The 24,842-nt window shown below is 40.9% G+C and overlaps 1 protein-coding gene across 7 annotated transcripts in view; it reads left to right on the forward strand.

The window, feature by feature from the left end:
• The window catches only part of RNF24 (ring finger protein 24), a 93,181-nt gene that overhangs the window by 65,498 nt on the left and 2,841 nt on the right, over positions 1-24,842 (forward strand). For all 7 annotated transcript variants that reach the window (XR_012419175.1, XM_045362557.3, XM_045362558.3 and 4 more), the window contains 3 exons: positions 6,738-6,780; positions 9,504-9,545; positions 24,003-24,082. Coding sequence is in view for 6 of the 7 variants with exons in the window: in XM_045362557.3 (XP_045218492.1) it covers positions 6,738-6,780; positions 9,504-9,545; positions 24,003-24,082 (165 nt within the window). In the remaining variant the exon portion in view is untranslated. The remainder of the gene's footprint in view (positions 1-6,737; positions 6,781-9,503; positions 9,546-24,002; positions 24,083-24,842) is intronic.

Genomic DNA, 24,842 nt, shown 5'->3' on the forward strand with positions numbered 1-24,842 from the left:
TTTTTTTGAAACAGAGTCTCGCACTGTTGCCCAGGCTGGAGTGTAATGGCGCAATCTCAGCTCACTGCAACCTCTGCCTCCCGGGTTTATGCAGTTCTCCTGCCTCAGCCTCCCAACTTAGTTGGGATTACAGGCTCCCACCACCAAACCCAGCTAATTTTTTGTATTTTTAGTAGAGATGGGGTTTCACCATGTTGGCCAGACTTGAACTCCTGACCTTGTGATCCACCTGCCTCAGCCTCCCAAGGTGCTGGGATTGCAGGCATGAGCCACCGCACCTGGCCGGTTCTTCAAAATATTAAACCATGTGACCCAGATTTTCATTCCTAGGTATACACCCAAGACAAATGAAAATATATGTCCACACAGAAATGTGTACAGAAATGTTTCATAATAGCCAAAAGCTATAAACAACCCAAATGTCCATCAACAGATGAATGGATAATTGTATGTACATACGATGGAATATTATTCAGCCGTAAAAAGGAGTGAAGTACTGATACATACTACAACCAGGATGAACCTCAAAAACATGCTAAGGTGAAAAGCCATACACAAAAGGCTGTATATTGCGTTGTTCCTTTTATATAATATATCCATAATAGGCAAATCTATAGAGTCAAAAAGCAGATTAGAGGTTGCAGGGGATAGAAGTAAGGGGTAATGGGGAGTGATCACTGAATGGGTACTAGGTGTTTTTGGAGTGATGAAAAGTTTTCAAACTAGAGATAGCTGGTAGATGCACAACATTGTGAGTACACTACTTACCACTGAATTGTATACTTTAAGGCGGTTAGTTGTAATATGAATAACAATCAAAGAATAAAAATTTTAAAAAGGAAAAACTGGGGCTGGGCATGGTGGCTCATGCCTGTAATTCCAGCACTTTGGGAGGCCAAGGCAGGCGGATCACCTGAGGTCAGGAGTTCGAGACCAGCCTGGCCAACATGATGAAACCCCATCTCTACTAAAAATATAAAAATTAGCTGGATGTGGTGGCACACACTTGTATTCTCAGCTACTCAGGAAGCTGAAACAAGAGAATCGTCTGAACCCGGGAGGCGGAGGTTGCATTGAACCGAGATTGTGCCACTATACTCCAGCCTGGACGACAAAGCAAGACTCTGTCTCAAAAAGAAAAAGATACAAGAAACTGAAAATATGAATAATTATATATATAATAAGAAATGAGGCAGATCACGAGGTCAGGAGATCGAGACCATCTTGGACAACATGGTGAAACCCCATCCCTGCTAAAACACAAAAATTAGCCGGGCAGGCGTGGTGGCATGTGCCTGTAATTCCAGCTACTTGGGAGGCTGAGGCAGGGAAATCCTTTGAACCCAAGAGGTGGAGGTGGAGGCTGCGGTGAGCTGAGATCACGCCATGGCATTCCAGCCTGGCGACAGAGCAAGACTCCGTCTCAAAAAAAAAAAAAAAGAATGTATTTTGGGCCAGGTACGGTGGCTCATGATGTAATCCCAGCACTTTGAGAGGCCAAGGCAGATCATGAGGTCAGGAGTTTGAGACCAGCCTGGCCAACTTGGGGAAACCCCATCTCTACTAAAAAATACAAAAATTAGCTGGGCATGTTGGTGCATACCTGTAGCCCCAGCTACTCAGGAGGCTGAGGCAGGAGAATCACTTGAACCCGGGAGGTGGAGGTTGCAGTGAGCGAAGATCACACCACTGCACTCCAGCCTGGGTGACAGAGCAAGACTCCGTCTCAAAAAAAAAAAAAAACAAGAGAAAAGAAATTGAATGTATTTTTAAAACATTCCCACAGTGATATTTTAAGCCAAGTAACTGATCCAAACATTTAAGGAAAAAAGTACCACTACTATATGACACTTCCGGAGAATAAAAGTGGAACAAATACTTCTCAACTCATTTCATGAGGCCAGCATAATTTTGATTTCAAAGCCTGACAATGATATTATGAGAAAGGAAATTATAGACCGATCTTTTCATCAGCAAAATATTATAAATCAAATCCAGGGATCTACAAAAAAGGTAGAATATTACAACCAAATGAAGTTTGTTCCAAGAATGATTTGAATATCAATCAATACAATATAGCACATTAATAGTATAGTATCATAAAGCATTGATAAAGTTTAATACCTATTCATGATTTTTTTGTAAAATAAACTAGTACTACAAGAGAACTTTCTAAAATTTGAAAGGGTATCTACAAAAAAAACTAAAGAAAACATCATACTTAATAGTGATGTATTTATAGGGACATTCACTATCACTTTTATTTAGCATCATACTGGAGGGCCTAGCTAGTCAGTGCAAAAAAACAGGGAAGAAAAGAATAAAAGAAAAGTGTATTTAGAAAAGAAGTATATAAAGATTATAAAGGCAGGATTTAAATTGTGATTATATGCAGACAACATAATTATGTACATTAAAAAAATCCAAAAGTTTTTACAGAAAAACTATTTAGAATTAGCAAGTCACCAGATACAGGATCAATATACAAAAATTACTTTTTTCCATATAAGTAGCAAGAAATAATTAGAAAATAAAAGATTTTTAAAATACTGTTTACAGTAGCATCAAAAATTACCAAATGTCTAGGAGAAATGTGTGAGAGAGACATGAAAGCTGTAAATAAAGAAATAATGTTCTTAGGTTAGAAACTCAGTCTTGCAAAAATGTCGGTTCTTCCTCAATTGATCTGTAAATTTCATACATTCTCACCCAAAATCCCAAGAGGGTTTTTTTTTTCCTTTCTGGTGGCAATTGAAATCTATATGGAAATGCAGAGAACCAAGAATAGCCAAGCCAGTCATTAAAAAGAATAAAACTTGAGGACTTTTACTACCAGACCCCAAAACTTGTTTTAAATCAACAATATTAAGAGAAAGTGCTATTTACCAGGCACCCATATCTGAAGTTCTAAATACTTTTCTCCAGTAAAAGGAATTAGGGTTCCTTGGAAGAAGTGGCTAACCCCGGGACTGGAACCCAGAACATATAAAATGAGCCTGAAACATCTTTTGGTGCCAGTAAATAAGGAAATACATGGGAAAGGATGGGGGCTTGTTGAAAGGACACAAGAATCAGCCTGAAGGACTCAGGCCAGTCAGTTTGAGCAACAAAAAGTAGTGATCATATTGAACTGTAACCCATAGATTAAAACCAATATCCATGAGTCTAGACTGATAGAAATAAATAATTGCACAAATAAATGAGGAAAGCACATCTCTTCCCATAGATTAAAACCAATATCCATGAGTCTAGACTGATAGAAATAAATAATTGCACAAATAAACAAGGAAGCACATCTCTTCCCATAGATTAAAACCAATATCCATGAGTCTAGACTGCTAGAAATAAATAATTGCACAAATAAATAAGGAAGCACATCTCTTCCTTATAGAAGAACTCCAGTTAACAAATGTGCAAGGAATTAGAGAACTACAAAACCACCATTAGAATTTAGGCAAACACTACAGTAATTATTGCAAGCAAGGTGCATGCTAAAATTGGTGGGCAAAAGCTTGAGAAAAAAAATAGAGGATGTGTAGAATTTCAGCATATCTCCCTCAAGATATTTATCAGTTACAGAGGAGAAATTAACAACTTTACAGTGGAGAAACCCAGTGGACACTGTCTTAATCTTAAATTGAAATCTTCAAATTCCACCAAGAAAAAGTGATCATAATATGTCAGAATCTTGAAAGACAAGGAAAGACTAAGGAACTCTCAACAAATTAGAGGTGGCTGGCCAGGCACGGTGGCTCACGCCTGTAATCCCAGCATTTTGGGAGGCTGAGGCGGGTGAAGCACGAGGTCAGGAGATCTAGACCATCCTGGCTAACACGGTGAAACCCCCTCTCTACTAAAAATACAAAAAAATTAGCCGGGTGTGTTGCTGGGCACCTGTAGTCCCAGCTACTCAGGAGGCTGAGGCAGGAGACTGTTGTGAACCCAGGAGGCGGAGCTTGCAGTGAGCTGAGATCATGCCACTGCACTCCAGCCTGGGTGACAGAGCGAGACTGTCTCCAAAACAAAAAAAACAAATTAGAGGTGGCTAAGGAGACATAGCTAGATGCAAGGTGGGATCCTGGATTGGATCATAGAACAGGAAAAGGACATGAGAGAAAAAACTGGTAAAATTCAAATAAGGTCTGTAGTTTAGTTCATAATACATCAGCGTTACATCAATACTAATATATCAATGTTAATTTAATGGTTTTGACAATTGTACTCTGGTTGTATTAAATGTGGACATAGTATATACAACTATGGTTATATAAATGTGAAAGCTGGTGAAAGGTATATGTGAATTCTATTTTTTGCAACTTTTCCGTCTAAAATTATTTCAAAATAAAAGTTTTTAAAATAGCATGATATTGACATAAGGTACATTGGTTGCTTGGTGTTGATATGACAAAGTGTCACAAATTGGGCAACTTAAAACAGAAATGTAATTTCTCACAATCGTGAAGGCTAGAAAAGTTCAAACTTAAAGTGCTGGCAGAGTCATGCTTCCTCTGGAGGCTCTAGGAGAGAGTCTTTCTTGCCTTCTCCTAGCTTGCAGGGAGTACCAGAAAGCCTTGGCATTCCTTGGCTTGTAGCTGCCTCACTTCAGTCTCTGTCTCTGTCTTCACATGGCCTTCTTTTCCGTCTGTCTCTGCGTATCCTCTCCTCTTCTTCTAAGGATAGCAGTCAAATTGAATTTAGGGCTCACCTTAATCCAGTATGACCTCATCTTAACAAACTAATAATCTGAAAATACCCTATTTTCAAATAAGGTTATATTCTGAGGTTCCAGTTTGACATGAATTGGGAGCTGAGGGGGACACGTTCACCCCAGTCAGTATACAAGGATAGGCAAATAGACCAATGGAGCATAATAATAGCAGCTCTAGAAATAGACTCACATATTCGATACATCTGATTTACAACAGATGTGCCACTGCAGTGCAGTGGGGAAAGGGGAGAATCTTTTCAATAAATGATGGTGAGGCAAATGAAAATCTACATGAGGATAAAAAGCATCTGGACCCCTACCTCACAGCATACATAAAGACCAATTTCAGATGGATCATAGACCTATATTCTATAGGTAAAACAACAAATTGTTTTCACAACATGGGAGAATATCTTCATAGTCTTGGGATAGGCAAAGATTTCTTTAATGGGACACAAAAAGAACTAACCTAATTGAGAAAAGTTGATAAATTAGACTTACTTAAATTTAAAATTTTTCAAACTTAACCTGCAAAGATGTGAACACCTAGAACTCTCATGAACTACCCATAGGAGTAAAATTGTTATGAGGTTGTTTTTTCTTTTTCTTTTTGTTTTTTTTGAGACAGGATCTCACTCTGTCCACCCAGGCTGGAATGGGGTGGCACAGTCCCAGCTCACTGCAGCCTTCACCTCCCAGGCTCAAGCAATCCTCCCGCCTCAGCCTCCTGAGTAGCTGGGACTACAGGCCACACGCCACCATGCCCAGATAATTGTATTTTTTGTAGAGGTGAGGTTTCGCTGTGTTGCCCAGGCTGGTCTCGAATTCCTGGGCTCAAGTGATCCTCCTGCCTCAACCTCCCAAAGTGCTGTGATTATAGGCAGGAGCCACTGTGCCCAGCCGGGGTGAGTACTTTGATTTTTTTTGAGACAGAGTCTCACTGTATCACCCAGGCTGGAGTGCAGTGGCATGATCTCGGCTCACTGCAACCTTCACGTCCTGGGTTCAAGTGATTCTCCTGCCTCAGCCCCCCAAGTAGCTGGGATTACAGGCATATGTCACCACGCCTGGCTAATTTTTGTATTTTTAGTAGAGTTGGGGGTTTCTCCATGTTGGCCAGTCTGGTCTCGAACTCCTGACCTCAGGCCATCCGCCTGCCTCGGCCTCCCAAAGTGCTAGGATTACAGGCATGAGCCACAGTGCCCAGCCTTGGTGTGGTACTTTGAACCAGCAGTTCTACTCCTGGGTATATACTTAACAGAAATGAGTGTATATGTCCACTAAAAGACATGTAGAATTTGTGTATCAGCTTTATTAGTAATACCCTCAAACAGGAAGTAGTTAAATATTCATCAGCAGTAAAATGGATAAATAAATGATACTATATTCATACAATGGAATACTGTATGTCAGTCAGAAAGACAATTACTACAACCATATGGAAGAATCTCACAAGGCATTGTAGACTGAAAGAAACCAAACACAAACGAGTATATACCAAATGATCCATTTACATGAAGTTCAAAAACAGATATAATTAGTCTACAGTATTAGAAATCAGGATAGTGCTACCTCTGGGGCATGGATATTGATTAGGAAGGGTCATTTTAGAGGGCCCAGATGTGCTGGAAATGTACCATGTCTTGATATGAGCAATAGTTATCCTGGTATGTACATTTTTTAAGATTTTGAGCTGTATACTTAAGGTTTTTATACTTCATTGGATGTATGTTATACTGACATTTTTTCTAATTAAGAAAAAATATAAATATTATTGAAATAAGTAGACTGTCAGTATAAAAAGAATTGAGTCATCTTACGTTTGGGTAACATTTCATGGTTCCCTGGTCACTTTCACGTAACATGTTAAGAGATACGTCATTTGGGTGCATTTCAGGGTAAAGGTTCTAATTTATATCATTTGAGCCATAAATGATATAAATTAATACCAAAACCAGCAGCTTTTTATTTTTCTTCAAGTTACTATGTTTGAAATCTCAATATTGCATTGCTAATTTCTGTCTTTTAGGCTAAGACATCAAGCACACAAAGAATTTTATGCCTACAAACAGGTGAGAAATTTAATTCAGTTTGGCTTTGAGTTTTTTTTTCTCCAAAAAAACTGAGAACTCTGATTTCCACTCATACTTTAAACTGGGACTGAATTTACTTGTGTTCATTTTAGCATCTCACCGCCAATTTGCAGTATAATATATCAACTTCATTTTCTTAAGTATTATTCTCTTATTTTATAAGCATTACTTGAAGCTATGGAAAGTTCAAATGATATAATTTAGCAGGAAACTTGAGCCAACAGTTTGCTAAAGAGAAATGCTATATAGCTTGTAATTCTTAAAGTTACTGTCAACTTAATGGAGTTCTGAAATACCATTAAGTGAAATTTTTCCTTCCTTCTTTATTAGAAGACATAGTTCCTCGGAGGTGACCAGCTGTGTTACAGTGATCTCATCTACTGCCTTTTGTACTTTAAATGTTAACTCATATTATCCACTAGAAGTCTGCAAACTTGGATCATAGCTGTTAATGACCTAGTCCTTCACTGATTTTGTCTTTAAGTTAATACACTTATCTTTTCTTCAAGGCCAAGTAAAATTATTTTTTTCTTCCATTAATATTTTACCACTAACACCAAACAGGTGGCCTAGACTTTCCTTGGGCTCTAAGCATGAAAATCTTATTTTTTGTTACTCTTAGCGTTCTTCTTGGGTACAGGGGAGCTTCACCTTCTTTGAGTCTTTAACCTTGCTGACACTGATGTTATGGAACTGTAACACTTCAGAACTGCCTATCTTGTTTTTGTTTGTTTTTGAGACGGAGTCTCACTCTGTCGCCAGGCTGGAGTGCAATGGCGAGATCCCAGCTCAATGCAACCCCCACCTCCCGGGTTCAAGTGATCTCCTGCCTCAGCCTCCCAAGTAGCTGGGACGACAGGCACCTGCCACCACGCCCGGCTAATTTTTATATTTTTGGTAGAGACACCATGTCACTATGTTGGCCAGGATGGTCTTGATCTCTTGACCTCATGATCTGCCTGCCTTGGCCTCCCAAAGTGCTGGGATTACAGGTGTGAGCCACCATGCCCAGCCAGGACTGCTTATCTTTCTGTTCATCTTTTGTCCTTGTATCTTTGAAATCTGAGCTCATTGGCACCTTCCCTAGATGGACATACTGATGTCCTTAGGTAACCCCACACTCTCATAGGTCTCATGTGGGATCCATAATCAGAGTTGAGTATTTTAGTTTTCTAAATGAATGAATATTTTCGCCTCAGTCCTATCATAATCTTTTTTTTTTTTTCTTTTTTTAAGACAGGGTCTCTGTCACCCAGACTGGACTGCAGTGACATGATCACAGCCCACTGCAGCCTTGACCTCCCTGGGCTCAGGTGATTCTCCCACCTTAGCTGAGTGTGGTGGCATGCATAGTTGGGGCTACAGGCGCACACCACCACCCCCGGCTAATTTTTGTACTTTTTGTAGAGATGGGGTCTCACCATGTTTCTCAGGCTTCTATCATAATCTGTTTTGTTTTGTTTTGTTTTGAGATAGGGTCTCACTTCTGTCACACAGGCTGGAGTGCAGTGGTGCAATCTCAGCTCACTGCAACCTCTGCCTCCTGGGCTCAAGTGAGCCTCCCAAGTAGCAGGGATTACAGGCGTGCACCACCACACCTCGCTAATTTTTGTATTTTTTGTAGAGACAGGGTTTCGCTGTGTTGCCTAGACTGGTCTTAAAGTCCTGGGCTCGAGCAATCCGCCCGCCTCATCCTCCCCAAGTGCTGGGATTACAGGTGTGAGCTACTGTGCCTGGCCACCTATTATGATCTTGACAACTTACAAGATATTTGTATGTAGGCTAACTAGAAAGTAAAATTGGCCTTTGCAGTCACTTAAGTGAAACTGACTGATAAAACTGTCAAGTCACAAGACATACAGTAAATTTGATCTTTAAAATATACTGGATAGGAAATTTAGTATATCCCTATGAGACCTGATAGTAGCTTCTAGTGTGATTTCTGAAAACAGGATTTACCCTCAAATCCATTTTTAGTTCAGGAATGTAAGACACCAACATTTAGAAGTTTTCCCCTCAAATTTTACTTGCCTATTTTCTTCACTTTAAGATGAAATATACTCTAATAAGCTATATTTAGTCTCAGAGTTTTTTCTTAAATAGCAAACTTCCTTCTTATCACTTGGCATTCATTTTAACTACTGTCTGGTCACCATGGAGTCAAAACTTTCAAAATTAAGATTGACTTACTTTTTTTTTTTTTTTTTTTTTTTTTTGAGACGGAGTTTGACTCTTGTTGCCCAGGCTGAAGTGCAATGGAGCAATCTTGGCTCACTGCAACTTCCGCCTCCCGGGTTCAGGTGAATCTCCTGCGTTAGCCTGCCGAGTAGCTGGCCAGGCGCCACCACGTCCAGCTAATTTTTGTATTTTTAGTAGAGACAGGGTTTCACTATGTTGACCAGGCTGGTCTCAAACTCCTGACCTCAGGCCATCTATCTGCCTCGGCCTCCCAAAGTGCTAGGATTACACGTGTGAGCCACTGTGCTCGGCCAAAATTCCTTTTTTAGGAGAATATTGCATCATTGCTCAGGTTAAAAAAATGGGGCTAAAATGATCTGTCTCAAACTGTAAAAGAAATTCTCTCCAATATTGAGTATGAGGGAAATGAGCCATATATACAAAATAAAAATATGTGTGCATATGAAAACTATTTAAAATTACAGATTTAAATGGGCATAAGAACATACTTTTTTGTCTTACAGGTTATATTAAAAGAGAAAGTAAAAGAATTGAATTTACATGAGGTAAGTTGATGATAAGTAAATCTTGTTCCATTTTCTAGTAGCAGTGGTATGCTGTGGTATGTTTAAACACTTTTATTTTCAGTAGTTGAAAAAAATAGGCTTATTTTGATTGGGGTAATAGAATATTTCAGGATGAGGTCACATAAAAATCAATTGTGTGAAGGCTTTACGAGAGTAGTATAACTGATACTTTTAATAGTGATGACACCATTATAAAGTTTCATAGCAGTAGGGATGCTGCTTGCTGCCATGCTGTATGAATAGGAAACAGATATGTTAGTTTTTCTACTCAAGATGAGTATATACTAATTTCCCCACTGAAAATGTTCCCAATATTTCTTTATTACCAGTGGTACAAAAAAAGGGAGCAATTATCTCATGGGGGTAGGGATTTAAGAAGGTAAGACATACGGAATAGGGGAAGAACACATATGTAGAGATATGAATTCTCGGGATTGTTTAGCTATTCAGTTGCATGGTTGGGTCATAGGTGCTTTGTAACTTAAGTACAAACTTGGGTGTGTATATCCTGCTGTATACATTAAGATACATAGCCTGTAAGAATTCTTTTTAATTCTATTTCTTGTATTGCCTCTGACTACAAATATTCAGAATTTTTATTTTTTGTCACCCTTTCCTTCTCCCTTTCTGGGTTTTCTAATTGGTATTTAAAGCAAGGACTTGAAAAGCTGTGCGTTGCAACAGCTGTGTCATATATAGCCTAACTGTGGTGAAGCTAAATTGCCAGTCTCTTCAAAGAAAGTTAATTTGTTAGGTTATTTGAATAATAATAAAAATAATCATATTATTGTTAAATATTTGAAATCATCTATTGGTCCTTTGCTCTTTCTGCATATTTTTCATCAAAGAGTTTATATATTTCTGTTTAATAGCATTTTAGACCTAACTTTGGATTAAACTGAAGCATTAATTACTGTTCGATTTTTTTTTTTTTTTTTTTTTTTTTGAGACAGGGTCTCACTCTGTCGTCCAGGCTGGAGTGCAATGGCGTAATCTTGGCTCACTGCAAACTCCACCTCCTGGGCTCAAGCAGTTCTCCTGCCTCAGCCTCCCGAGTAGCTGGGATTATAGACATGCGCCACCGCACCCAGTTAAATTTTGTATTTTTAGTAGGGATGGGGTTTCACCATGTTGGCCAGGCTGGTCTTGAACTCCTGACTTCAAGTTATCCACCGCCTCGGCCTCCCAAAGTGCTGGGATTACAGGCGTGAGCCTCGGCACCTGGCCACTGTTTGATTTTTTACTTTTCCCAGAAGTTAATTTTGACACATGGCCAAAATTAACATGAAGTAATAGAAGGTGGTCTGTTTCTCATTTGGAGTCTTTTTGATGACCATAAATGAAAAGATTAAATTTTTAACAGGTTAATCCAGAACAAGTCTTCCTTGTTTGTTTGACCTATTAGTTTAGAAACTTTGTCCTGAATACGTACATTGTGTGTTGCATCAGTATGTATCAGAGTTAGTAACCAACTACACCCACCAATTCCTGTTTTGCTGGTCATTTGTATATAGTCTTGGATTTTTTTCACCATAGTATCCCCAGCTTTGGTTATGGTGAGTTGCTTTCTCCATTGAAATTCTTTTGCACCTTTTTCAAAAATCAAATAGCCATATTTTTTGTGACTGTATTTCTGGATTCTCCATTATATTCTCTGGATTTGTGTGTGTCTGTTTCTTCATCAGTACCACACTGTCTTGATTATTAATAGCTTTATAGTAAATCTTAGAATCAGGTAGTGTGATTCTTCCAACTTCATTCTTTTCCAAAATTGTTTTAGCTAGTCTGGTTCCTTTACCCTTCCATGTAAATTGTAGCATCAGCTCATCTGTATCTTTAAAAAAAAAAAAAAAAATCCTGCTGGGATTTATATTGCATTAAATCTATAAATGTGTTTGGAGAGAGCTGACCTTTACCATGGTGAGTATTTTGACCTGTGAATATATTATGTCTATTTATTTATTTATTTATTCATTTGAAGCTCTGTTGTTAGGTGTATACACATTAAATATCTTCTTGGTGAACTGACCCTTTTGTCAAAGTCTCTCGCTGGGCAGGGTGGCTCATGCCTGTAATCCCAGCACTTTGGGAGGCCAAGGCAGACGGATCACCTATGGTCAGGAGTTCAAGACCAGCCTGTCCAACATGGTGAAACCCCATCTCTACCAAAAATACAAAAATGAGCCAGGCATGGTGACAGACATCTGTAATCCCAGCTACTTGGGAGGCTAACGTAGGAGAATCGCTTGAACCTGGAGGTGAAAGTTGCAGTGAGCTGTGATCATGCCATTGCACACCAGCCTGGGCAACAAGAACAAAACTCCGTCTCAAAAAAAAAAAAAAAAAGATCGGCTGGGCGCGGTGGCTCACGCCTGTAATCCCAGCACTTTGGGAGGCCAAGGCGGGCAGATCACGAGGTCAGGAGATTGAGACCATCCTGGCTAAAATGGTGAAACCCTGTCTCTACTAAAAAAAAATACAAAAAAATTAGCCAGGCATAGTGGCGGGTGCCTGTAGTCCCAGCTACTCGGGAGGCTGAGGCAGAAGAATGTAGTGAACCTGGGAGGTGGAGTTTGCAGTGAGCTGAGATCACACCACTGCACTCCAGCCTGGGCGACAGAGTGAGACTCCAGCTCAAAAAAAAAAGAAAAAAAAAAAATCTCCATCTCAGGTAAATTCCTTTGCTTTGAAATATTTATCCAGGCCAGGCGTGGTGGCTCACACCTGTAATCGCAGCACTTTGGGAGGCCGAGGCGGGTGGATCACAAGGTCAAGAGATCAAGACCATCCTGGCTAACATGGTGAAACCCCATCTCTACTAAAAATACAAAAAAATTAGCCAGGCAAGGTGGCGGGCACCTGTAGTCCCAGCTAGGGAGGCTGAGGCAGGAGAATGGCATGAACCTGGGAGGCAGAGCTTGCAGTGAGCTGAGATTGCGTCACTCCACTCCAGCCTGGGCAACAGAGTGAGTGAGACTCTGTCTCGAAAAATATATTGGCCAGGCGCAGTGGCTCACGCCTGTAATCCCAGCACTTTGGGAGGCCGAGGCAGGCAGATCACGAGGTCAGGAGATCGAGACCATCCTGGCTAACATGGTGAAACCCCATCTCTACTAAAAATACAAAAAATTAGCCGGGTGTGGCGGCAGGCACCTGTAGTCCCAGCTACTCGGGAGGCTGAGGCAGGAGAATGGCGTGAACCCGGGAAGCGGAGCTTGCAGTGAGCCGATATCACGCCACTGCATTCCAGCCTGGGGAACAGAGCGAGACTCTGTCTCAAAAACAACAACAACAACAAATATATATATATATATATATATATATATATATATGTCCAGGCCGGACACGGTGGTTCACACTTGTAATCCCAACTCTTTGGGAGGCTGAGGTGGGAGGATTGCTTGAGCCCAGGAGTCCAGTATCAGCCTGGGCAACACAGTGAGATCTCATCTCTATGAAAAAAAAAAAATTAACTGGGCCTGGTGGCACACATGTATAGTCCCAGCTACTTGGGAGGCTGAGGTGGGAGGATTGCTTGAGCCCAAGAGGTTTAGGCTGCAGTGAGCCAAGATTGTGCCACTATACTCCAGCCTGGGTGACAGAGCAAGACCCTACCTCAAAAAAAAAAAAAAAAAAAAAACGGAAATATTTTTCTGATGTTAATATAGCCACTCCAGCTTCCTTTTGATTGTTTGCATGGTATGTGTATTTCCACCTTTTTCTTTTCTTTTTTGAGATGGAGTCTCACTCTGCTGCCCAGGCTGGAGTGCAGTGGTACAATCTTGGCTCACTGCAACCTCCACCTCCTGGGTTCAAGCAGTTCTCCTGCCTCAGCCTCCTGAGTAGCTGGGATTACAGGCACCCACCACCACGCCCAGCTAATTTTTGTATTTTTAGTAGAGACGGGGTTTCACCTTATTGGCCAGGCTGGTCTTGAATTCCTGACCTTGTGATCCACCCGCCTTGACCTCCCAAAATGCTGGGATTATAGGCATGAGCCACCGTGCCTGGCCTCCTTTAGTAATTTTCTTAAAGCAGGTCTTCTGGCTATGAATTTTGTTAGTTTGCCTTCATCTGAGAATGTTTTTATTTCACCTTCATTCCTGAAGAATATTCTTGTATATGAACTCCAGGTTGACAGTTCTTATGCCTCTTCCTTCTGGCCCTCCATGATTTCTGATGAGAAATCAGGTCACTTGAATCATTCATCCCTTATCAGTAATGTATCACTTTCTCTGGCTGCTTTTAAGACTTTTTTCTTTTTCTTTAGTTTTCAGCAATTTATGATATGTCTGGGCATGGATTTATTTGGATTTATCCTATTTGCAGTTTACTCAGCTTCATGAATATATAGGTTTGACTTTTGCCAAGCATGGGAAGTTTTCAGCTATTATTTCTTTAAATGTTTTTTCTGCATTTCACTCTTTCTCTCTCCCAGAACTCCAGTGACACAAATGTTAGACCCTTTGTTGTTGTTACACAAGTCCTTGAGAATTTCTTTTCAGTAATTTTTCTCTGTTGTTTAGACTAATTTCCAATGTTCTGTCTTCTAGTTCACTGATTCTTTCCTCCCCCTCCATTCTGCTGTTGAGCCCATCCTTTAAGTTTTTTTATTGTGATTATTCTGTTTTAGTTCTAAAATTTTCATTTAGCTGCACATGATGGCTCTCGGCTGTAATCTTAACACTTTGGGAGACCAAGGCGGAAGGATTGCATGAGCTCAGGAGTTCAAGACCAGCCTGGGCAACATGGCGAAACCCCATCTCTACAAAAGAAAATACAAAAATTAGCCAGGTGTGGTGGTGTGCGCATGTAGTCTCAGCTACTCATGAGATGGGAGGATCATTTGAGCCTGGGAAGTCGAGGGTGTAATGAGCCAAGATTGTGCCACTGCAGTCTAGCCAGGGTGACAGAGCAAGACTCTGTCTCAAAAATACATATAAAATAAAATTTTCATTCACTTTGTCCTTATATCCTCTATACCTTTACTAATAATATCTGTTTTAGCATTTATTTCAAGAGCATTCATGATTGCTCATTTGAGCATTGTTATAAAGACCTTAAACAAAAGACCTTTGTTGTATAATTCTGACATATGTGTCATCTCATTATTGGAGATGATTCATGTGGCAACACCCTGTGGCCCTGCTCTGCCCTGCTTTCTGTAGAAAAAGACTACACAAAGTAACTCTATTGGAGTGCCCCTTGTGTGGAGTGGCATTAAAGACATTGCTTCCTTATTCTTCTTTCTCCTCACCTCCTCATAGGCTCATCCCCTTCCTTTTGCTGCAGTGAGAAAGTGGCTCTGGCTATGTGAGTTCTGTTTTGTCCCTTTCTTATATAGGAGATTCAATCCACTTGGTCTTTCTAGGATTATTGATCAGTCTTCTTATAAATCACATTCCTACATTTATTTATTTATTTTGAGACAAGGGTCTTACTCTGTCACCCAGGCTGTAGTGCAGTGGCACAATCTCGGCTTACTGCAACCTCCGCCTCCGGGGTTCAAACGATTCTCCTGCCTCAACCTCCCAAGTAGCTGGGATTACAGGCATATACCACCATGCTTGGCTCATTTTTTATATTTTTAATGGAGACAGGGTTTCACCATGTTAGCCAGGCTGGTCACGAACTCCTGACCTCAGGCGATCCACCCACTTCAGCCTTCCAAAGTGCTGGGATTATAGGCATGAACCACCATGCCTGGCTCCTAAATTTATTTTTGAATCAGTATACAAATACCTGGAGTTCAGCTGAAGTTGGTCACAGATTAAAATTGTTAAAACATCTTTTAAAAATCCAAAGCATTTATAGGGAGCCAACAGTGTGCCAGACCCTCAAGATTGATTTGTCAGAGTATAGTCCCTCCCTTCCCTCCAGGAGCACAGATACCACAGGAGAGAAAGTCATTAGTCAGTGAGACAAGTACAGTCAGTAATGGGGCAAGCACGTGAGCACAGAAGGGCCACAGAAGCTGCCTGCTATACTTCAGTTTGGAACAAGAAAGCCAAATTTATCCTGAGTGGCAAAACCATCTTTAAGTTGCTATACTAGCTCTCAAGGATTCTAGCCTTAAATGACATCTCTGAACCAGAATTGCTGCCTCTGCAGACGATGTGATATCCTTATAAGTATTCAAGGAAAGGTATAATAATGAATGCCCACCACCACTGTCACAGAATGATTATCTAAAAAGAAAACTGGACGTGTGCAGTGGCCTCACAGCTGTAATCCCAGCACTTTAGGAGGCTCAGACAGGAGGATCGTTTGAGCCCAGGAGTTCAAGACCAGACTGCAACATAGTGAGACCTCTTCTCTACAAAAAATTTTTAAAATTAGCCAGGTGTGGTGGTGCATGCCTGTAGTCCCAACTACTCAGGAGGCTGAGGCAGGAGGATCGCTTGAGCTCAGAGGTCAAGGTTTCAGTGAGCCATGATCATGCCACTGCACTCCAGCCTGGGCAACAGTGTGAGAGGCTGTCTCTAAGATAGATAGATAGATAGATAGATAGATAGATAGATAGATAGATAGATAGATAGATAGATAAGAACCTGTCTCTAAGATAGATAGATAGATAGATAGATGAAAAAAGGCCGGATGTGGTGGCTCATACCTATAATCCCAGCACTTTGGGAGGCTGAGGTGGGCGGATCACGAGGTCAAGAGATTGAGACCATCCTGGCCAACATGGGGAAACCCCGTCTCTACTAAAAATACAAAAAATTAGCTGGGCTTGGTGGTGGGCACCTGTAGTCCCAGCTACTCAGGAGGCTGAGGCAGGAGAATCGGTTGAACCTGGGAGGCAGAGGTTTCAGTGAGCCAAGATTGCGCCACTGCACTCTAGCCTGGCGACAGAGCAAGACTCCATCTCAATAAATGAATGAATGAATGAATAGGGAAAGAAAAGAAAAGGAAAAGAACCATTTTGGCTGAATCACCTGAGCTATAGATCATTTTCATTGTGTGACACTGTCTTCCTCTCACCCTGACTCTCCACTCCTTAGTCTGTATCTGAGGTAAATTTATAGACTATGTCAACCACTTGGAAGTTATTAAATCCTTCCTACTTGGGCATTTTAGAGATCATACACTCTGTGAGTACTAGAAAATTGTGCCTGTTTCCAACACACATGCTGTAGTTAAAGTCATTTTTACCTAGGACTTGTTTTATTTATGGGTATAATAGTGTGATATACATGGAATCATGTACAAAAGGTGACAAGATTATCAAGATGTCTGCTTCTTCATATAATTAGGAGCAAGGGAACTAACACTTTGACAAATTTAGACAAGGTAAGTATTATTCCCTATTTTGCATTTGCAGATATTGAGGTTTAAGAAAGTTTACTAGCCAGGCACAGTGGTTTGTGCCTATAGTCCTAGTTATTCAGTAGGCTGAAGCAGGAGGATCACTTGCACCCTGGAGTCCAGCCCGGCAACATAGCAAGACCTGTCTCAAAAAAAAAAAAAAAAAAAAAAGTTAGAGAAAAAAAGAGAAGTTGAATAGAATGGGCAAGTCATCTAGCTTCTGTGTGTAGAATGGGGATGTTTGCATCTGGAACCATTACATCAGGATACCTCTACTGCCCCCACAGATGTGAAGCTTCTACTGTTCTCCAAGTTGCAAAAAATTACTTTTGAGTGACTTGACCCAGCTTTCTTCTGCCTTCTGGAGATCCCATTAAGTACCTTCCTGACTTTCAATATGTAAAACAAACTCAAGTATCTATAAACTGACCAATCAGTAAATGTCTGTTCTTAGCCTAGCTTCCAACAGGCCTGACATTATCATAGGACTCATTCTTTCACTTAAAAAAAAAAAAAAAAAGACAAGATAGGCTGGGCACAGTGGCTCACACCCGTAATCCCAGCACTTTGGAAGGCCAAAAGTGGGCAGATTGCCTGAGCCCAGGAGTTCAAGACCAGCCTTGGTAACATGGTGAAACCCCATCTCTACAAAAAATACAAAAATTAACCAGGAATGGCAGTGCCTGTCATCCCAGCTATTCAGGAGGCTGAACTGGGAGGATCACCTGAGCCTGAGGAGGTCATGGCTGCAGTGAGCCATGATTGCACCACTGTACTCCAGCCTTGGCAACAGAGTGAGATTATTAAAAAAAAAAAAAAAAAAAAAAAAGACAAGAGTGTTGGGGAACACTTCCCAACTCATTTTTAAGAGGTTAGTATTACCCTGATAACAAACCCAAAGATATTACAAAGAAAGAAAATGCCAAACCAGTATCTCTTGTGAATATAAGTGTAAAAATCCTCAACAGAATATTAGCAAAGCAAATCCTACAGTATATAAAAAAAGATTATATACCATAATCAAATGGAACTTATCCCAGGAATGCAAGGTTGGTTCAACATAAGTAGATCAGTCAATGTGATACACCTTATTAATAGAATAAATGGGGGAAGAAAAGACATGGTCATCTCAGTAGATACAGTATAAGCCTTTGACAAAACCCAGCTTTCTTTCACGATAAAAGCATTCAATAATTCAATAAACCTAAAAATAGAGGGAACTTCCTCAGCCTGATAAAGGGCATCTGTAAAAAGCCCACAGCTAATATTATACTTAATGGTTGAAGACAAAGTTTTCCTTCTTAGACAAGGAAGAAGACAGGACTCCTGCTCTTATCAATTTTATCAACTTGTCACTCAAGGGTCTAGCCAGGGCAGTTAAGAAAAAATAATAAAAGGCATTCAGATGGGAAAGAAGTAAAACTGTCTATTTGCAGATGACATGACTTTATAAATATTATAGAATACTAAATAAAAAAAAAACTGAGAGGCTGAGTACGGTGGTTCATGCCTGTAATCCCAGCACTTTGGGAGGCCAAGGCGGGCAGATCACCTGAGGTCAAGAGTTCAAGACTAGCCTGGCCAACGTGGTGAAACCCCGACTTTACTAAAATACAAAAATTAGCCAGGCATGATGGTGGGTGCCTGTAATCCCAGCTACTCAGGAGGCTGAGATGGGAGAATCGCTTGAACCCAGGAGGCAGCGGTTGCAGTGAGCAGAGATCATGCCATTGCACTCCAGCCTGGGTGACTGAGTGAGACTCTGTCTCAAAAAAAAGAAAAAGAAAAGAACAAAAAAAAAACTGTGAGAGCTAATAATGAGTTCAATAGGTTTCCTAGATATAAGATCAATATACAAAAACTAGTTAAACCTACACACTAGCAATTAAGAAAATTTCATTTGTGGCCAGGCATGATGGCTCACACTTATAATCCCAGCACTTTGGGAGGCCGAGGAGAGCGGATCACCTGAGGTCGGGAGTTCGAGACCAACCTGACCAACATGGAGAAACCCTGTCTCTACTAAAAATACAAAATTAGCTCAGCATTGTGGTACATGCCTGTAATCCCAGCTACTCAGGAGGCTGAGGCAGGAGAATCGCTTGAACCCAGGAGGCAGAGGTTGCAGTGAGCTGGGATCACACCATTGCACTCCAGCATGGGCAACGAGCAAAACTCCATCTCAAAAAAAAAAAAAAATTCATTTGTAATAGCATCAAAAATAGTAAGATACCTAGGAATAAATTTAACAACAGAAGCCCAGATTTATATGCTGAAAACTATAAAACATTGAAAACACAATAAAACCTAAATAAATGGGATGACATCCCATGTTCATTGGTTAGAAAATTTAATATTGGTAAGCTGGCAGTAGTATCCAAAGTATTTACCAAATATCATCTTTTTCAAAATCCCATCTGCCCTTTTTAAGCACAAATTGACAAGCATATGAATTCTAAAATTCACATGGAAATGTAAAAGATCCAGAATAGCCAAAAGAATCTTGAAAAAGAAGAACAGAGTTAGAGAACTCACACCTCCCAATTTCAAAACTTACTATACAAAGCTACAGTATTTAATACAGTGTGACATAGGTATATTGATAGCTATATAGATCAGTGGAATAGAACTGCAAGTCCAAAAATAAATTCAAACATTTATGGTCAGTTGATTTTCAACAAGGGTGCCAAGACAATTCAGTGGGAAAAAAATAGTCTTTTCAATCAGTGGTGCTGGGACAACTGGATATCTACATGCAAAAGAATAAATTTAGACATCTACTTTATACTATATACAAAGATTGCTCAAAAGTTAAAGAACTAAATGTATCAGCTAATATTATAAAACACTCAGACATAAACATAGGTGAGCCCAGTGTCATGGCACATGCCTGTAATCCCAGCTCCTTGGGAGGCTGAGGGGGAAGCTCCCTTGAGTCCAGGAATTTGAGACCAGCCTGGGCAACATAGCAAGACTCTGTCTCTAAAAAACAAAAAGAAGAAATAAACATAGATGTATAAATCTTCATAGCTGTGGATTGGGCAGTGGTTCTTAGATATGACATCTAAAGCACAAGCAAGCTAAGAAAAAATAGTTAAACTTCATCAGGCCAGCCATGGCTCACTCCTATAATCCCAACATGTTGGGAGGCCAAGACGAGAAGATTGCTTGAGTGCAGGAGTTCGAGACCAGCCTGGGCAACATAGTGAGGAGACCTTGTCTGTACTTAAAAAAAAAAAAAAAAATTATCTGGGTGTGGTGGTGTGTGCCTGTAGTCCCAGCTATTTGGGAGGTTGAGGCTTGAGGAGCTGGAGGATTGCTTGAGATCAGGAGATTGAGGCTGCAGTGAGCTATGATGGCACCACTGCACTCCAGCCTGGGTGACAGAGCAAGACTGTCTCAAAAAAAAAAATTAAAAACTTTTGTGCTTCAAAGGACATTATCCTGAAAGTGAAGGCAACCCACAGGGAGAAACTATTCACAAGTCTTATATCTGATAAGGGTCTGGTATTTAAAATGTATAAAGAACTCTTAGAACTCAGTAATAAGCCTGCAAAATAAAAAGGTCTGCAAATATTTTCTCCCAGTCTTTTCATCCTAACAGGTCCTTTGCAGAAAGAAAGTTTTTTAATTTGATCAAGTCCAGTTTATCCATTTTTTCCTTTGATTGCTTTGCTTAGGTTGTGCTTTGGTTGTGTTTCTGCTTAGGTTGCCTATGTTTTTAATGTCTATGAATGTGCAGTGCTCTAACATCATTTGTTGAAAAGGCTTTCTTTCTGCCATTGAAATGCTTTTTGCACCTTTGTCAAAATTAGTTGGCTCTCTGATACGGGAGTTCAGTCTAAAATATATAAAGAACTCTTACCACTTAATAATAAAAAGAAAAATAAGCCAACTAATAAATTGACAAAGGACTTAATAGGCATTTCTCCATCGAAGATATGTGGTGGTCAATAAGCATGGCATCATTAGTCATTAAGGAAATGACCCGTTTACACCCATTAAGATAACTATAGTAAAAAAAGACAAGAATAAGTATTGGTGATGATATGGAGAAATTACAACCCACACGTACTGCTGATAGGAATGAAATGGTACAGCTACTTTGGAAATCAGTTTTGTAGCTCCTCAAAAAGGTAAACATAGAGTTACTGTATGACCCAGCAATTCCACTTCTTGATACATACCCAAAAGAATGTAAACAAGTACTCAGCCAGATAGTTATACACCAGTGTTTATAGCAGCATTGTCCACAATAGCCAAAAGGTAGAAACAACCCAAGTGGCAATCAACACTTTTTTTTTTATTGTTTACCCAATAAATGGGTAAACAAAATGCATTACATACATACAATGGAATATTATTCAGCCACGAAAATGAATGAAGTACTGATATATGTTACAATGTAGATGAACCTTGAAGACATTATGCTAAGGGAAAGAAGCCAGACACGAAAGATTACATATTGTATGGTTCCATTTATATGAAATGTCCAGAGTAGACAAATCCATCAATAAAGAAAGTAGATTAGCGGTTGGTTGCCAGAGATTGGAGAAAGGGGAGAATGGGGAGTGACTGCCTATGAATATGGGCTTTTTTGGGGGGTGGGGGTGGCATTTGATGCAAATGTTCTGGAATTAGATTGTAAAGATGGCTGCACAAATCTATACCTAAAACCTGCGAATTGTAATATTACTTAAAGGAGTGAATATTATAGTACATTAATTGTATCTCAATTTTTTAATGGTGATGGGAAGTCACACTGGAGAAACAATCTCATTGAATACTGGAAATGAAAGTTTATTTGCAAAATATCTGTAAAGGAAAGTTGTAAAATGAGTTTGGCTCTCAGGGAACTTCTAGGAAGTCATCTGAGGCTTTTCTCTTTTTGTGATTGCCATTGACTTTGGCCACCTTTAGCATTTAACGTGTCGGAGTTTATCTTGTTTTTTCTCAGGTGGCTATAGTTTTAGGATTTGTTTATTCAGAACATAATAGCACATTATACCATTAATAGTAACTCCATTTTAGGGCTGGGCACGGTGGCTTATGACGGTAATCCCAGCACTTTGGGAGGCTGAGGCAGGCAGATCACAAGGTCAAGAGATCAAGACCATCCTGACCAACATGGTGAAGCCCCGTCTCTACTAAAAATATAAAAAATTAGCTGTGTATGGTTGGCGTGCGCCTGTAGTCCCAGCTACTCAGGAGTCTGAGGCAGAAGAATCACTTGAACTCAGGAGGCGGAGGTTGCAGTGAGCTGAGATCACACCACTGCACTCCAGCCTGGCGACAGAGCAAGACTCCGTTTCCAAAAGAAAAAAAAAAAAAAAAAAGAAACAAACTCCATTTTGGAAAGACTACTAATCTAATTTTGGGTCCTGGAAAAATAAGTGAATAAAAATAAGCAACTCATCCAACCTGTGCGTCAATAGGATCAGTGCTAAATCTCCAGAGGACAGTCCTGACCCTGTTTCGGAAGGTGGGGCTGAGAGGAAAACTGGCTGTTGAAGGCCAGAGGGCCAATCACACAGTCTAGGAGATGGGAGCATCATTCCCTCTTTACAGGTGGGAAGCTGAGGCCCAAAAAGATACCACTAGGCTGAAACTGCTGGATTCTTACCTTTACCAAAGCACAGCTTATTCTCAACCTCCCTTCAGAAAACAAAAATGGGCTTGAAAACAGTACTTCCATTATAAAATGTAGACATCAATAAAAACAACTGGCATTGGTAGACCGCCTTACTGTATGTATCCTTAGCCCTGCCCTCCAAGCTGAGCTGATGACAGCCCTGTGTGGGGTGGGGCAGGTCATGTCCTTATTGTACAAATGAAGGAACAGAGCTCTGTGAGGAATCTTGAGGGCAGAGGCCACACAGCTAGTGTGTCTGAGCCAAGGCCAGCCACCTATCCTGCTCTCCTCCCTGCTCCCCTGCCATCTTGGTAGGGATGCTGAGTCCAACAGAGCACAGTTATCCATTCTCCTCCTCCTGTGAAGATCCTGTCTGTCGTACACACAAGGCCCTGAAAGCTACCTCAGCAAGGATGTTTAAAAACCAACATGGCACTGTTCACTGGGCACCAAGAGCCACATGTCCTGCCTAGATGATGTTATATAACCTAAGAAGACTGGGTTACGTGTTATAGGTTAAGAAACTAGTGACAGCAAAGCCATCAACAGTCCAGGCTAGAAATGGTGATGGCCTGAACCGGGATCCTTGGGAATGGACAGGGAAGCAAGTAGGGAGGAAGGAGTTCAACCACTGGGCAGGAGAAAGAAATGGCACAGTAGCACATTAGTGCAACAGAGCTGGGTCCCCAGCCAGGCCTGGCCACTCTCCAACTAAATGGCCTCAAGCAACATTATTTTCCTGAGCTTCTGTTTACTCATCTGTAAAATGGGTCAGTGTGGTGACACGTGGTATCCACGGGCCCTGGTGAATGCCCAGGAAACAGTGTTGGAACCCAGCCCCTGGGTACGAAGGCAAAGGCCTCTCTCCAAGCCATGGAGACTAATCATCGCCTGAGAGCAGTCCTGGTCCCATCTGCACATGTTCAAGAGTTAACTGAGTCTTCAGTAACTTTTTATGACAAAGACACTGACAGACGGACAATGCCAAAGTGGGAGGCCCCAGGAACTATAAATAGCGTGTTACTGCAAGCTGTACCACAAAAACAGGAGAAAAGATTGCCAGGCCTTGAGCAGTCCCTTTCAGTGAGTGCTTGGGAGCCAGGCTGTGCTGCTGACAAGGTGGAGAACCCAGGGAGCCTCAGTCCTTTGGCACACCAAGAAAGGGACAGCAGGTTAAGCTGGCAGATGTGAGAGTAACCCTCCCTCAGTCCCACACTTCTGATGCACTGAAGTAAAGGCAGCTGCCTCTTGCTTTCTGTCTTCTCCCATCTGCCCACCTCCTTGAAGATGTGGGACAGGAAGAGCAGGAGACTCATCTATTTGGGCCTGTTTCTTTTCATTCATTTATTCATTCCTTTTTTTTTTTTTTTTTTTTTTTTAAGATAAGAGTCTCATGAGTCCCTTCAAATGGTTGAGCCTTAGGAGCCTGCACTCTACTTTGTACCTGGGAGGTTACTTAACAGACACTTGGCTTCATTTGTGCATTTGTCTTTCAGCTCTGTGCAGTGTGCCTAGAAGACTTCAAGCCTCGAGATGAGTTGGGGATTTGCCCATGTAAGCACGCCTTCCACAGAAAGTGAGTATTGGTATGGAATTGTTTAATGGGACCCGAGTTTGAGGCACATCGACCAACTTCTTTTGGGTTTTAGGGCAGTGCCAGACAAGCTTGATGGCTTCATGATTGGTCTGTAATGCAGAAAGCTGACAGCACCCTACAGGCGGAATGTGTGTGTGTGTGCGTGACATTAGGAGACAGCAGAGTGGTGGAACGTGACCACCACGTCAGAACTATGGGCAGAGAGCCAAATGGGTCTACAGTTGGAGCCCAAGCAATAAACAGCTATTTAGCTGGAACTTTCCAGTGAGAGCCTCCATCTCCTAAAAACTTATTTAAATCAAAACCATAGTTATTTAAAATCAAAATAAATGAAGTCTGGATATAAATGGTAGTGTGGGGCCCTCTCCTCCCACTTCCTGCAGACATATTAATATTTCTCATTCTCTTACAACTTTTTGTTTTGTATTTCTGTTAGAAAATTTTATTTTCCTACTTCTTATGTCCCTCCTCAGTGTACTTTGTTCTTGTAAGGAGTCATGGGCAACTGAGGGTATCACATACTATCTGTGGCTTCACACGTGGAAGATGGGAGGCTCTAGAAGGAGGAGGGGATTGCTGACCCCTTGGCCTCTCCCCTCTCCTTCCCTCTGTCTCTTCCCCCTCTCCAGGGGGTGACATCCATTCACACCTAGTAGGGGAGCTCCTTGGACCATACAGTAGACATTGTCCAGGTGACAGATATGGAGATGTTCAGCAAAACAGCCATGCCATGAGCATA

This window comes from Macaca fascicularis, chromosome 10, assembly GCF_037993035.2.
Source record: "Macaca fascicularis isolate 582-1 chromosome 10, T2T-MFA8v1.1".
NCBI classification, from domain to species: domain Eukaryota; kingdom Metazoa; phylum Chordata; class Mammalia; order Primates; family Cercopithecidae; genus Macaca; species Macaca fascicularis.